Source organism: Miniopterus natalensis, chromosome 2 (assembly GCF_054644295.1).
Source record: "Miniopterus natalensis isolate mMinNat1 chromosome 2, mMinNat1.hap1, whole genome shotgun sequence".
Taxonomy (NCBI): Eukaryota; Metazoa; Chordata; class Mammalia; order Chiroptera; family Miniopteridae; genus Miniopterus; species Miniopterus natalensis.
The window spans coordinates 166,227,583-166,242,279 of NC_142082.1; the positions used below are offsets into that span (position 1 = coordinate 166,227,583).

At 36.3% G+C, this 14,697-nt stretch overlaps 1 protein-coding gene across 1 annotated transcript in view; it reads left to right on the forward strand.

Annotated features, from left to right (window-relative positions):
* The first annotated feature begins 1,311 nt into the window (after window positions 1–1,311).
* LOC107543990 (ovostatin homolog 2-like) overlaps window positions 1,312–14,697 on the forward strand; it is a 57,249-nt gene continuing 43,863 nt past the window's right edge. The window contains exons 1-8 of the mRNA XM_016221727.2: window positions 1,312–1,370; window positions 1,651–1,834; window positions 2,349–2,514; window positions 3,760–3,812; window positions 4,199–4,219; window positions 8,496–8,664; window positions 9,170–9,254; window positions 12,399–12,513. Coding sequence (XP_016077213.2) covers window positions 1,312–1,370; window positions 1,651–1,834; window positions 2,349–2,514; window positions 3,760–3,812; window positions 4,199–4,219; window positions 8,496–8,664; window positions 9,170–9,254; window positions 12,399–12,513 — 852 coding nt within the window. The remainder of the gene's footprint in view (window positions 1,371–1,650; window positions 1,835–2,348; window positions 2,515–3,759; window positions 3,813–4,198; window positions 4,220–8,495; window positions 8,665–9,169; window positions 9,255–12,398; window positions 12,514–14,697) is intronic.

Genomic DNA, 14,697 nt, shown 5'->3' on the forward strand with positions numbered 1-14,697 from the left:
AGGATTAGCTCTTTAGAAGGAAGGTAGAAAAAAACAAAAGTCCTAAACAGGTATGGGGAAGGGAGCCATGTTTTAATTCAACTGAGAGAACAACACGGCCTGAGTTGTCGTGAACACAGTTCTGTGTTGGAATATGAAATGTGGTCAAAGGAGCCCTTGTGGTCACACTCCCCAGGTCTCACAGTTGCCCGTGTTTCACCTTCCGTTACAGCTCTCCTCTGTTATAATTGGTTATGTTGTTCTTTCCTTTGTATTTGCCGTTGCAGTGTTGCAAGCCTCTCTCTAAAAGACTAACATCAGTTCCTGTCTTTTGTTACTCAACATAACACTATTCTTCAAGCCAAAGGCGTTAACTCCATCTATATTTGAAATAGGAAGGATGTTAAAGAAAACATGATGAAGGAAGAGTTACCACACTGGAGTCTCTGCCAACAGGTTGCCAGTTGCTCTGGTATGGCTCATTTTCCTTGCAGAAATGGTCTGCAACCAAAGTTACACTAAATCTTTTTCTTTTTTTCCCCCCAAAGTGACTAGTATCTGTGTACGCACGCATGCATATTTATCACGTTTTCCATTTTTTCTTATATTTAAGGTAGAAAAGGATATTGAACATTGTAAATAGAAAAAACCTCACTCAGAAAAATCATAGTAAATGTTGAATGCATATCAACATTTTAAATGCTGTATTCTGCATTAGGAAATTATAAAAGAATGTCAACTGTTTCAATTATCTGTAAAATAAGCCCATATCGAGATGTCTATTGGCATCTGGGTTTTGGCAACATCAGATATTCCCCTTCCTCAGAAGCCTGGAAAATTTACCTTTGGGGAACTGGAATGGCAACAGCTCTTTAGAGGGGCAGTTTTCTTTCCTGTGCTAATTCCTACTAATTAATGCGTCTGATACTGTGGGTGGGCCCTGTGAGTGAAGTACTAAATTAACTCATGAACCAACTCCTAAGTATCACACAAGTGCTTTCTTTGCTTTTCTCTTTCCTCCTGTCCAGCTTATGCTGCTAATTCCAAAAACAGCAGTGTCAGTGAATTTAAGAAGGAAGTCTCGTCTTAGCAACCCTTGAGAAATGATGGGGAAGGTGATCTAAGTGTGATTGATGGTTCTCATGATACTTGCTCCAAAAAAATAATTGATCCTTCATTGTGTGGCTATAAAAGCAACACTATACAGAGAGGGGCAGAGCAGAAGGAAGGAAAGACACTGGAGGGTTGAGGCAGCTGACTTCTATTAAGAGAAAAAGAGACAGAGAGAGAATTTAATTTACCTTGAACCCTATGTTCAGGCATTGGGATAAAATGAAGCTTACTATTTTGCTGAGCACCCTTTGGCTTCATTTGGCTGTGGCTTCAGAACCGTAAGGGAATATTATACACTCTATTCATATTAAAGTACCAGAGAAGTGACCTTTTAAATATGTTCTGTGTTAAAATTAGATATTTTACCACTTCTGAGACTGAGCGCTGTTTTGCCTCATAAACTTTAAACAAGTGTATGAAGGGAGTTGACATGTTTTTCTTAAGATACTTTTCCCTGCCTACTTCAAGTTTGTTGTAATAAAAAATGAGTTATGTTTCAGGACTTTTTCAATAAGCTAACAGTGCTTTCTCTGCATGTTCTGCATGTCTCCTACATAGGCAATATATTCTATGGGTCTCCTCTGTGATCCAGAGTCACTCTACAGAAAAGGCCTGTCTCCACCTTTTAAACCTTAACGAGTCTGTATCCTTGAGCATTGTCCTAGAGTATGGTGAAGTCAATACCACTATTTTTGACCAGTCTGTGGAGGAGGAGAACTTCTATGCTTGCGCAGATTTCAAGGTGAGGCACTGAGTTTGTCGTTTCAGAACTTTAGATGGGAACATGAAATTATTATTTAAATTTTAGTTTTAGAGGAATAACAAATCTTGATTTCAGATGAATTATGGAAGCTAGGGAATAAAATGAGAGAATTTCTGAGGCAAGAAACAAAATGTAAGTTTACATAGTCAAAAAATTTGTGAAATATTGCCATTTTTCTATTTATGGTGTAATTATAAGACATAATTACTGCTTTTTGATAGAACTGTTTAACAAGATGAGACAATGGAATCTAGGTAGAGGGAAGCAGAATTGGGACTTAGGGCAACAACAATAACAAAAATAGAAGGCAAGAAGACAAAAAAGTTTATTAGAAACTGTTCTCATGCTAAATAAAGAAATTGTAACAAGTAATCTCATTAAGAAATAACGGGCTTACTAGGCTCTCTCAGACTGAGAAGCCAAATTAAGATGTTTTTCACCTTCTTAGCGTCTAAAAATAATTGTCCCATTCTCTGTTCTTCAACATAAACAGGTTTCTCAGAAGTCCTCTGCACAGTTAGCTTTTGTGACATTGCTGGCTAAGGGAGATACTCTTAAAATCTTTGAGAGGAGGTCCGTAGCACTTGTTTCAGAGGTTGCTGAAGAGACAGTAACCTTCGTGCAGACGGATAAACCCATTTATAAACCTGGAGAAAACGGTAAGTCAACATTCATGCTTCCTTTGTGTCACTGACATTATGAACACAGTCTTCAAATTTAGAGCAACCCAAACATATGAATTTTAGTCTTAAATGTGTCCTTAATGTTATAGAATCATAGATTTTTAGAATTTTTACTGGTTGACTAGGTCAATTATAAAATAATTCCCTCAAACTCCAGTAACCGAATGCTTTGCTTCTTAAAATTTTGCATGCCACTTTTACTTTGAACAAATGCTAGTGACAGACTTAATACATTGGTTACAAGCATTGGATGTGGAGCAAAAGTGTTTGGTGGGAAAGCTAGTTAAATCTCTGTTTAGACTCATTTTATCTGTAGAATGAAGATAACCAAAGTATCTCACTTATACAAATATTGTGAGAATAAAATAAGATAGTCAATGTAAAACAGTACCTAGCACAGAGTAAAGACTCCATAAATGACATTTATTATCACTATTATTATTATTCATATCAGAAGTAATCATGAATCTGAAAACCAAAGCAGAGCTCTTCTGTTTTCTTTATTATTGTAAGTAGAAGGTAGCAGAAAGAACACCAAACAAGAGTTCAGAAGGATATGGTTTTCATCTTGACTCTGTTAATAAATTATTGGCTTTTGCCAAGCAAATTCTCATCTTAGAGATCTTCAGTTTTCTCAATTGTAAAATAGAGGGTTAAATGAGGACATCTGTACGCTTTGTTCTAAATTATATGTATATGCTTCTAATGCGTGATTTATTGAAAAGAAAAGAATTGAAACAATTTGTATGGTGAGATTTTTTTAGGCTGCATTATATTCTCTCTCTGAACTTATTAAAATGCTGTGATGACAATTATGTGTACAAAAGTAGCTAAAATGGTTTTCTAGAATTCTGCTAAAATTAATATAATGTAATATTGTTAACATCAATACATTTTTCTAGAAAAATTGTGTCTAACTCTTAGCATACATATTTTACATTCATCCTCTATGACTCATTCTGCCACCAATTCCAGGGGTGGCAGTAGCTAGTGTCAGCTTTGGTAACAACCAGCATTGTCAGCAGAGGAATCACAAATGTGCAATAAGAGATCTTTCCAAATGGAACTCAAATCTCAAAGGATCAAATCAGAGCTAGGGGAGAAGGGAGGACAGCATTCTATGACAGCAAGGCAACTCATTCCCATGTCTATTTGTAGGCAATTTTACCTGGGAGAGAAATAACAAGAAAAAAATATTTCCCCCTCTTTCTTTTCTTTTAGTTCAAATTCGAATTGTGACACTGAATATCAAGTTCAAACCTGTTGATGAGTTGGTGAGTTCAATACTTTCCAATGGCACAATGAAATTTAAGCAAATCAAATAAATCTATTGCTATATAAAGTGTCCTCAGGAAGTTTTTCATAAGTATGAAAATAGATTATAACATAGAGAACTATATAGGTATAGTTTCATTGCTAAACCTCAAATTTAAATGTATAACTTTCCTTTATCATGAGTTAATTTATACTTCTTTAAGACTTCGTCATGCAAAGAAAACATGGGTTGCATGAAACCTTTGCAGTAGAAACTTTGCCCTCTGGGAAAGTGAGGGCTAAGTCTCAATACTTAAATTAAGTCAAGTAATCTTTATAAATGCAATATGTGGCCAAAAAACAATGCACTATTACAATATTAACCTACATTTTCTTCCTCTTTCAGTATCCTTTAATCACACTTCAGGTAAGAGATCATTTTTTTCATTTCCATTATTTTAAATATTCAGATAAATAGTGATTTGTGTCTAGTTTTCATTATGCATAGTTACAAATTAATACAAACTAAAAGGGGGAGGAGAAATCTTTATAAACACAATGTAAGACATCAGATGAAGAACTAAGCAGAGGGCTGTCACTTTTAGTATAGTCTCTGTAACAATGCAGTAACTTAGATTTTTGAGGAAAAGAAAAGATTGGGCTCTTTTTAAAGGAGGTTTAAAATTGCTTAATTTTGGCTGCTGGCCCTTCTCAATCTTAATTTAGTCATATTTTGCTTTAAGGAAATAGATACGTACAAATTTAGAAATTAGCTAGAAGGTGATATAAAATAGAATTTTGGCTTTCAGAAAATATTTAATGGGTCTCTTTCTACTAATTCAAATCTTTAATATTGTGTAATATAACATTCAAATGTATTTTAAGTCTTTTGCCTATCAGGAGATAACCAACAACTCCAACATATATGTTTGAATTTCCACATAAACTATATGTACCATTATTATGAACTGATTCTGAAGGTTAATACACTGAGCTCTAGGTTTGTTATTAATGATTATGTGTGTAAATATACACTTCAAATAGTCTTCTTTATCATTTAAGTGTTTCTGGCTTTGTTATATGAGTGACAAAGAACTCATCCTTCTAGTAGGATGGATATTAGGTCAGCCATTTTCATGTTTCTGCATGATTAACAGCCTATGAAGAGTGTTACCTTCACAGCCTAATTCAGCCACTATTGTGTTCCATTGAAAGCAACAGAAAGCTTCACTGACATTAGGGAAAGTAAGTAATGAACCGTATGCCTGAGCATAGGCACTCCAGAGTTAGGCAGCACCAGCATAGTTACCAAGGATCCAGGCTTCTTCTACTTCTTTGCCATCCTCAATGACTTGTTTTATTTTCAATGACAGCTGAATCTGATTTTCTTAGAATTTTTACCCAGTGACTGACACATTTAATTTTCCAGCACTGAGTCACATGGGCAATCCTTATTAAAAGAAAGTCTGGACAATTAATTTAGCTTTCCAGACTTTATTGTAGAGGAAAGAAAAAAAAAAAAGTGAGTAGAGAATAATGTCTTTGTTTCTTTGTAGAAATTTTTTCACCAGGATTTCTTTCATCGCAATTGGATGATATCAATAAATGTATTGAGCCACACTCATATAAGCTGCAATAGGCTAAAAGCAAATAAAAGAGAAAGGATGGCATTAGCAATCCTTTCCTGTTGGAGAACTTCTATTTAACAGCTGTTGCCTGCAGTGTGGAATTCATGACCAACTTACTCACAAACCACACAGTGACATGTTTATAAGTACCAGTATCTCCTTGTGCATCTACTGGTGCTTGTCACTATACTTGAGAGAGCACCACTCTGGAGCATGCACGCTGAGTTTTAAATTCTTTAACTACGCAACTCTGGTTCAGGAAGATCAAAATCAAAAGCAATAATTATAATTTTTTTTTCTTATCTTTTTTTGGGTTTAAGAGAGACATACTATAAGATGGATTTTGAAGATCTAAGAAAATTGTGTTGTTTTTACAGTTTGAGATATTAGTTTGGTAAAATGGTAGAGCATTCTTTTTTATTATTATTATTTATCTTTATTGTTGAAAGTATTACAGGTGTCCCATTTTTCCCCCCATATGACCCCCTCCACCTCACTCCCACCCCCTCCCCAGGCCTTCACCCTGTTATTGTCTGTGTCCCTGGGTTATGCATATATGCATACAACTTCTTTGGTTAATCTCTTCCCACCCTCCACCCCTCCTTCCCTCTTTCCCTCTGAAATATGATCATCTGTTACATGCGACAGTGTCTCTGGGTCTATTTTGTTTGTCAAGTTCTTTTGTTCATTAGCTTCTTCAAAAATTCATGCAGTGCTGGTCTGGTGGCGATGAACTCCTTTAGTTTTCCTTGTCTGAGAAGCTCTTTATCTGACTTTCAGTTCTAAATGATAGCTTTGCTGGGTAGAGCAATCTTGGTTGTAGTTCCATGTTTTTCATCACTTTGAATATTTCTCGCCACTCCCTTCTGGCCTGCAAGGTTTCTGTTGAGAAATCAGCTGACAGTCGTATGGGTGCTCCCTTGTAGGTAACTAACTGCTTTTGTCTTGCTGCTTTTAAGATTCTCTCTTTGTCTTTAACCTTTGGCATTTTCATTATGATGTGTCTTGGTGTGGGCCTCTTTGGGTTCCTCTTATTTGGGACTCTTTGTGCTTTCTGGACTTGTAAGTCTATTTCTTTCTCCTGGTAGGGGAAGCTTTCTGTCATTATTTTTTCAAATAGGTTTTCAATTTCTTGGTCTCTTTCTTCCCCTTCTGGCACCTCAATAATACAAATGTTGGGCTGCTTGGAGTTGTCCCAGAGGCTCCTTATGCTATCTTCATATTTCTGGATTCTTTTTTCTTTTTGCTCTTCTGTTTTTTGTTTCCTCATGTTCCAAATTGCTGATTTGATTCTCAGCATCCTCTACTCTACTGTTGATTCCCTGTAAATTATTCTTCTTTTCAGTTCATGTAGCCTTCATTTCAAATTGGTACTTTATTATGTCATCGATTTTCTCAATTGTTTTTGTCATACTCTTACTAATATATCTTTGAGCATCCTTATAACCATTATTCCGAACTCTGTATCTGTTAGCTTGCTTGGATCTATTTCATTTAGTTCCTTTTCTGGAGGCTTCTGTTCTTTCCTTTGTGACATGTTTCTTTGCCTCCACATTTTGGCTGCTTCCTGGTATTTGTTTCTATGTATCGGGTAGAGCTGCTATGTCTCCTGGAATTGGTAGAGTGTCTTTGTGTAGTAGGTGTCCTGTAGGGTCCAGTGGCTCAGCCTCCCCAGTCACCTGAGCTGGGCCTTCTAGGTGCTCCCCTGTGTGTGCTGTGTGCACTGTCCTGTTGTAGTTGAGCCTTGGTTGCTGTTGGCGTCCCTGGAGGAACTGACCCCCAGGCCAATCACCTGTGAGGACCAGCTGCAACTACAGCCAGAGAGCTGCTGTGCTGGAGACACCCCTATGGAGCAGGATTTACTTCAGTGGAGCTTTGGTGTTCACCAAGTGCGCCCCTTGAGTGTGTCACTCATGGAGGTGGTAGGGTTGTAATCCAACATGGTCGAGCCTGACCACCAGGTGCATTGTCTCTGGGGCCTCTGGGGAGGTGCAAAGTCAGCCTGTGCCAGTGCCTTGCCCAGGGCCCCCCAGCATGAGCTACTCAGCAAACCGTAGTTGGCTGCTCCTTGTGCTGGGCTTGGCGGTGTCCAGGAGAGGCCCAGCTATGAGCCAATGCAGCTGCCGCTAGTGCCAGGCCTGGGGCCGCTTATCAAGCCCTATGGGGCCTGCTGCTGCTTGTTTGAGGGATTTTAGGAAAGTCCTAAGCATGAGGCTTGAGAGGCCACGTGCACAGAAAAGCCCCTGGAAATGGCCCGGATGAGCCTGCAGGTGGGGGGGGGCGGGGCCTCCGGGAATCACGGGGCGGGGCCGAAGGTGCGGGTCAGGTGCTGGGGATTCAAACATGGCGCCTGCCTGCGGCTGTGTGCGGGGAGGACTCGCCAAAGGAGCCATGGCCTCCGCCAGCCCTTCTGCCCGGGAGGAAGCCGCCCCTCCGCCTCTCGCCCGGATCTCAGGCAGGTTAGTTCCTCCCCGAGTGTCCCGGGTCCTTTCCGGCTGCTGCCCAGCGCTGGGCTCAGAGGGAGCGTCCGAGTGAGTCCGTGCCGGGCCCTTTAGAGGAGCTGCTGGGGCTCCCGCAGCCTCCGCGACCCTCAGGGACAGTCCCGCTGGTTTCACAGCCCGGAGTTGTGGGGACATCTCTTCCCAGCCCTGGAGCCCTGAGCTGGGGGCCTGCTGTGGGGCTGGGACCCCTCCCTCCTCGGGGAAACCTCCACCGCCGAGATTCCCTCCCGGGTTTACCCTGCAGCACCAGTGGTGGGCCCGCGGCTGCGTCTCCAATTCAGCCCCGATCCGCCCGCGTCTCCGCCCCTCCTCCCGGTCTCGATGCTCCTTCAGGTCCCTGGTTGTGGGGCTTCTGTGCAGCCAGATGTCAGGAGGCTCTGAGCGACGGTGGTTCTGCATTTTAGTTGTGATGTTGATGTGGTTGCGGGAGGCGGCGGGGGCAGCTATGACCTACGCGCCATCTCGTTTCTCCGGTAGAACTTTCTTTACTTCCCATAACTACAGGAAGTACCCAAATGAAGAAGGAAAGGATAATACTCTTATATGACCTCTGTTTTTGTTCTTTGTTTTCTAGGATCCTCAGAACAATGGGATTTTTAAATGGGAAAATGTGGCTCCTTTTCAAAATATTACCCAACTCTCGTTCAGATTGATTTCGGAGCCAATGTTTGGCGATTACTCTATTGTCGTGAGAAGCGCATCGGGAAGGACACTGACACACCAATTTACTGTTAATAGATATGGTAACCCATTGCTACTTAGAGTTGTTCTATATAAATGCAGCTTTCAAAGGACTCAACAAAGTAACTTTTATGTTAAAATTAGGAAAAGTCGGTGAGTCTTTGCTTGGTGCTCTGCGGCCTTCCCTTCTTGGCCTTTCCCGCTTTGTCATCTTTCTTGCTCTTTACTCCTTGCCGGTATCCTTTTTCTGATCCCTGCTTTTTCTTCCAAAGAAATATCTCATTTTATAAAATCTACACAGTCTTCTGGGAAGGATCTAAAAGGTTACAACAGATAAAATGTAAAGTTATGAGAACAGAGAAGAGGAAGGAAAGGCGAATCATTAATCATTCACTGAGACACTGTCCCTTACTGGTGCCACCCAGAAATTGGGGCAACTGAAAAGCGGTCTATACAGATGCATACAAAGGAAAATATTGTGCGTAGAAGCATACTTGGTTACATAATTGTAATAAATTTTGCTCTCCAGTGATTGTGGGGCTGAACTATGTTTCTCTTTGTTTCCAGTGTTGCCTAAGTTTGAAGTAAAGGTGAATGTACCACAAACAGTAGCTATTTCAGATGAGGAATTCCAAGTGGATGCGTGTGCTAAGTAAGTACTTATCCAGGAGATTTGACTCCACAAGTCAATGCAAGGCTCAGAGAGAATGAGAAATGAAATCAACCATGTAACTTTATTTATATACTTACGTTAAAGTTATCAGACAAGTAATGAATTGTCATTGCAAGATATTTAAAAAATATAAAGAAAAACGTAAGAAATTACCTATAATTAATTCTACTGATGCCATTAACATTGGGATTTATTTTCCTCTAATCTTATATTAGAGGAAAAGCTTCTGTAATGGCAAGCATACTTTTCTATCCATGATAATTAAGAAAATATCTTCCCATATTATGCCAATCTTTTCATGAATTCCAGTTCTTTGCTCCATAAATGTCTCTTTGTGGCTATACCAAATTTACTTTAACATTCTTCTGTTTTATAACATGGAGGCTGTTCCATTTTGTTTTTCTAGTAATATTATAGTATGTCTTTGTGTATAAGTGTATAAAAAGTAGCTTTCCAATTAAAAGTTACTTAAGAAAGATTTCTAGAATTGGAATTACCAAAACAAAAGGTGTAACATTCTCTTAGTCTTTTGATTGCCATATTGCTCACTAAATATGTTGTGCCAGTATACAGTTCCAGCAGCTGGTACAAAAATCTCTGCCTTATTGAACCTTCACCATCTTGGGTGTTTTCATTTAAAAAATAGAAGAGGTAAAAGAAAAGAAACCTTTGAAAATGCCTTGGTGGGAAAAAAAGGCATTTTATCAATTTAGTTGAGTTAACTTAAATCTCTTAATGTAAAAAAATTCCTATATGGTTTGAGAAATTTTTATTGTCTTTTTGAAAATAATTTCTAATGCATTTACCTTTCTAAAAAGTGTGATGCTTTTTCTAAATTTCTAAAAAATAATTAAAAATAACTAATGTTTATTGAGTGCTATAAAGGTACTAAGCATTGCATTTCTTATATTCGCACCACAATGCTATGAGATAGGAACTATTATCATTTTTATTTTATGTAGAAAGATAATAAGACACAGAGAATTGAAATAACTTATCAACATTAATGGAGCTTTTTTGATGGCAGAACTTGGATTTAGACCTATGCTATTTGACTTCAGAGCTACTCTCCTAACCAAAAACTCTGTTGTACTTTATGTAAAAATTAAAAATATTAATATTTGCCATATTTTTTAAACATTGTTTAATTGATGACATGCAAATTACTTGCCTTTGAATATTTTCAGCAGTATATTAAAGACACAGGGTAAAACACTGTCTAATAAACAGGTGAGGTTAGTGCTCATGGATGCCACAAAGAACCTTGAAAAAAAGTTTTTAGCTTTTTTATAGTATTTAAAATGTTCCTTGGACTCTAGAAAAGTAATAATTTTTTTTTGAGTTTCAAAAACAGTAGCTGAACATACGTCGTAATTTCATAAATGTAATATATGAGAAATCATAGATTATTTGTGTTAAAAAATCATGGGATAATCCAGGAACCTAAGTTGACTTCACTTTTAACCCTACACCTAACCAGAATTGTCAGTGGGATTAACATCTATAATTTATCTGCCCAACAGCATGCTAAAAATACATATCAGAACAACCAAAATATTTATCAAGTATCATTCAGCTTCAATAAAAGACTTGCTAAGCTAAATACTGATTTGGAATTGGGACTTACTGAAACTTCTTTAATGTTATATTCTACTTAGATTTGACATTAAATAGTACTTTAGTATCAGCAATAATAATATCCTGGAACAGGAACAGGTAATTGAGACAGGAACTGTGTGCTGCAAGGTTATTTCAGGACAGGCTATGAGAATATTATGTACAGGATCTGTGTGTATAAAGTTAACATCAGTGAGTCAGTTGCTTACTTCAAGTTGTTTAACACTGTGTCTGTGCCTTGTTTCTTTAGTATTCCCTGGAACTTAGCTTGGAACCACTAAACACAACAGCAAATTAGATTATTTTAGCAAACAACCTGAGATGAATTGGGCTTTTAAAAAGGAAGAAAACTTGCTGGCAGGTAGACACATTGGTAAACTGAAGCAATAGCCAGCAAAAGCTTTCAAGTCAAAAACAAAGAGATAATGTTGATTTTGACCTGGGTAAAAATTTAAGCTACATATTTCATGGGCATGTGTTGACCTGTAGATAATACTACAATAAGAGTTTTATTTCATAAATAAGAGACAGTAAGAAGAAATAAGATATTTCAGGTATCTTAGTTTTTTTTGCCTCTCTTTCACATGCAACTAATATTTAGAGCTAATAGAGGGTTTTAATGATTTGGGTTGAGTCAAAATCTCAAAAGCATTAAGAATTTTTAAATAGAGAAAAATAAATTAGTGGAATGGAAGGAACATGGGCTGTGGAGTGAGGAAGATCTCAGTTTGAATTTTAATTTCACCAATTACAATGAGGAGAAGTGAGTTACTTGATCTCAGGTTACTAATCTGTAAAGTGAGATAATATACCTACATCTCAGGGTCACCGGGAAAAATAAATAAGATAATGTATGTAAACACTGGACATATACTAGTGTCCAACAATTAGAAAAAGTATTATAATTGATCAATTTTATTATAATGAGTTTTGCTATGTACTAATTTTACATTTGTTATCTGTATTTCTGAATCTTAGTGGACCAAATTCTCAACTAACAACAACAAAAACTTAAATCAATTGTATTTGCCTTTGACTCAATTTTTAAAGAACTTGCATTATTATTTTTTGTGTGTTTCAGCAGAAAATGAGATATTTATTTAACTCCACCCCATAATGACACTATACTTTTGGTCAAAGCATATTTAGTTTACATATATATTTTCTGCTAGAGAAAAAAGTGCTGCAAACAATTTTTATATTTCTATCAGATCAAAATATAAATTTAAAAACTCAGTTTAATCATTAAATCCTATTCACCGAAATTTTTGAGTCTTACATTACCTTTAATTTGATTTTTAAAAAGCACCTGAATCCTGCAGACCAATCAAATGCCTAATTTAACCTAAGTTTTGTGGGGACAATATCACCGATAGGTGAGGATTCCTAATGGAATTTGGTCTTTGGAGTGATCATAGTTTAGAGATTTTATATATGATTTCTGAAGAAGACCATAAAATATTACCATGGCTTTTCCTATCTATAATAACCATCTTCTTTTACCAGGTACACCTTTGGCCAACCTGTGCAGGGAAAAGTCCAAATCCGGGTGTGCAGAGAACGTTTTCCCTCTGAGAACTGTGGGAGAGACAATGAAATATGTGAACAATTTATTGTACAGGTACAGATCGTAATCTTTATTTCAAAAAAAATGCTTGTTCATTTTTATGATTATTCTTTGGTTTCATTTATAAAAGGGGCATAACAGTATTTTTATTTTGTGACTAATGGAGGTTGCAGGTAGATAAGGTAAAGAATGAAGAAGAAAATACAATGTTTAACAGCAGTCTCTCACTCTCTAGGCTGTGTAAATTGTTGCCCACCTACAGAGTAATACGTGTTTACAACTGAAAGCTCATATTGGCTTCCTTGTTTCATACTCTGTCTAGGTGACCTCCTTGATCTTTCTTTGGGGAATCATTAATTATCCTTTAAATAAATGAATCCCTCATAGTATTCCCCATGCAACCTAGAATTGTCCTTATGAAAAAAGGTCATTTGCAAACATGTGCAGTTCAGAGTATCTACGTTTGTTACTTTAGATTTGAAGTTCATTTTCAAAGACATCATTTGCTTTCTTGGTCTGTAGCATTTTAACCTTAGGTGAGCAACTCTGCCCATCTCTCTGAGGATTGCCTTTGGACTTCAAAAGGGTTTTTTTGTAATACTTCAACAGCTTATATTTTAAGCCTGATTGTCCAGAAGTTACTCACCAAATTTGGTTAACATCCCTTAGGTAAATATCAATATTTGGTAAAGACGGACAGAAACTTATCTTTTAGGTAGGAATTGCAGGCTAAGAAAGGCTGAGCGGAATTTTCCCCCATCGGCTGCATGCGATTCTGTGGTGTGGTTGAAACGTAATTAATTTAGTCATTTTACCAATGGATGTTCACACAGGTAATGTTTTATTTTTTCCCCCAGTGTGAAAAATATACCAATAAATAATCTGCTAAAATTATCTTTTTATATGAGAGGTTTTATTTGTTTGCAGTAGATTACTAAGTGTTAGTTTTCTGAGTCAAAATAGATGACAGAAAGATGATAGAATCATATATTAGTTTAATTGAAAAAATATTGACATGTTGTCCAAAAAATTTTCAAGAATTCAAATTTCTGTCAGGAATATATGAATGTACTGTATTTCCCAAATCACTATAAGCAATATATATGTGTAGGAGGCTTAAAATTTTTGTCATTTTGAAAGATACATTTATTTTGTTTAAATATGCATTACTAGTGAGTTTGAGCCTATTTTCATATTTGTGTTATCAGTTTGAATTTTTTTTGAGAATTTTTAATTATTCTTGCTTTTCCTGTTTCTGTGAAATTGAAGATTTTTTTTATTATAAATGTTGTCCTCTAGCTTCAAAGCAAATATTGTTTTTCAAGTCTGTTATTTAAATAGTGACTTTGATTGTGGTATATTTGAAATAGTGAAGTTCTTAATGCTTCTGGGTTCTCATCTTAGTAAAAGGTCTCACCACTATGCTCTATGTGTAGCTAAGTATACTCTTAAGATTTAAAAAATTTCACTAATCAACATACAGTAGTTTTTTATTATGTTCTAAAATAAGAAATTTGGCTTTCTTCCACATGAATATTCAGTTGTGTTAGCACTTAATCCTGTACAGTTTTGCTCTCCCTCTTTATTCTAAATCATGCTTATAAATAGTTCATCTGTTTTATCGGTCTTACTCTGACTTTTGTTCATATTATTTTCTTTCTAATATTACTTTTGTGTTCCTAAATAATTTTTAGTTTTCTAATTAATTCTTTTCCATAAAAGTTTAGTTTATTTTGTTGGTTTTAAAAAATGTTAGTTGCTTCTTTTTGTTAAAAACATATAGTGTTCTTTACTTTCCTCACCCATAGCTAAACACCATAGATTTTGATACAAAGCATTTTTTCCTTGACACTAATATCTAGATTATTATTGATTTACCTTACATTTCTTCATTGACTAAGTATTACTAGAAAATATCTTTTTTCTTAATTTCAAAACAATTAAATTTCTTCTGACTATTTTTATTATTTCTTTTTAATTTGATTGTATTCTGAGGTAATTGTTATTACATAAATAGTAAAATTGCCTTTTAACTGCATGGCCTTGGGCAGATTATATAACAAACCTGTGCTTCAGTTTATTCATCCACATGATGGAGATGATCACAGTGTCTAGCTCATATGGTAGTTTTGATAATCAAATGAATTGATATATCTTTCTAGCATCTTAAATTTGTAATTTATAAATACTTTTTATTTTAAATATAATTAAATCTATATTTCCCTAATTACTGATGTC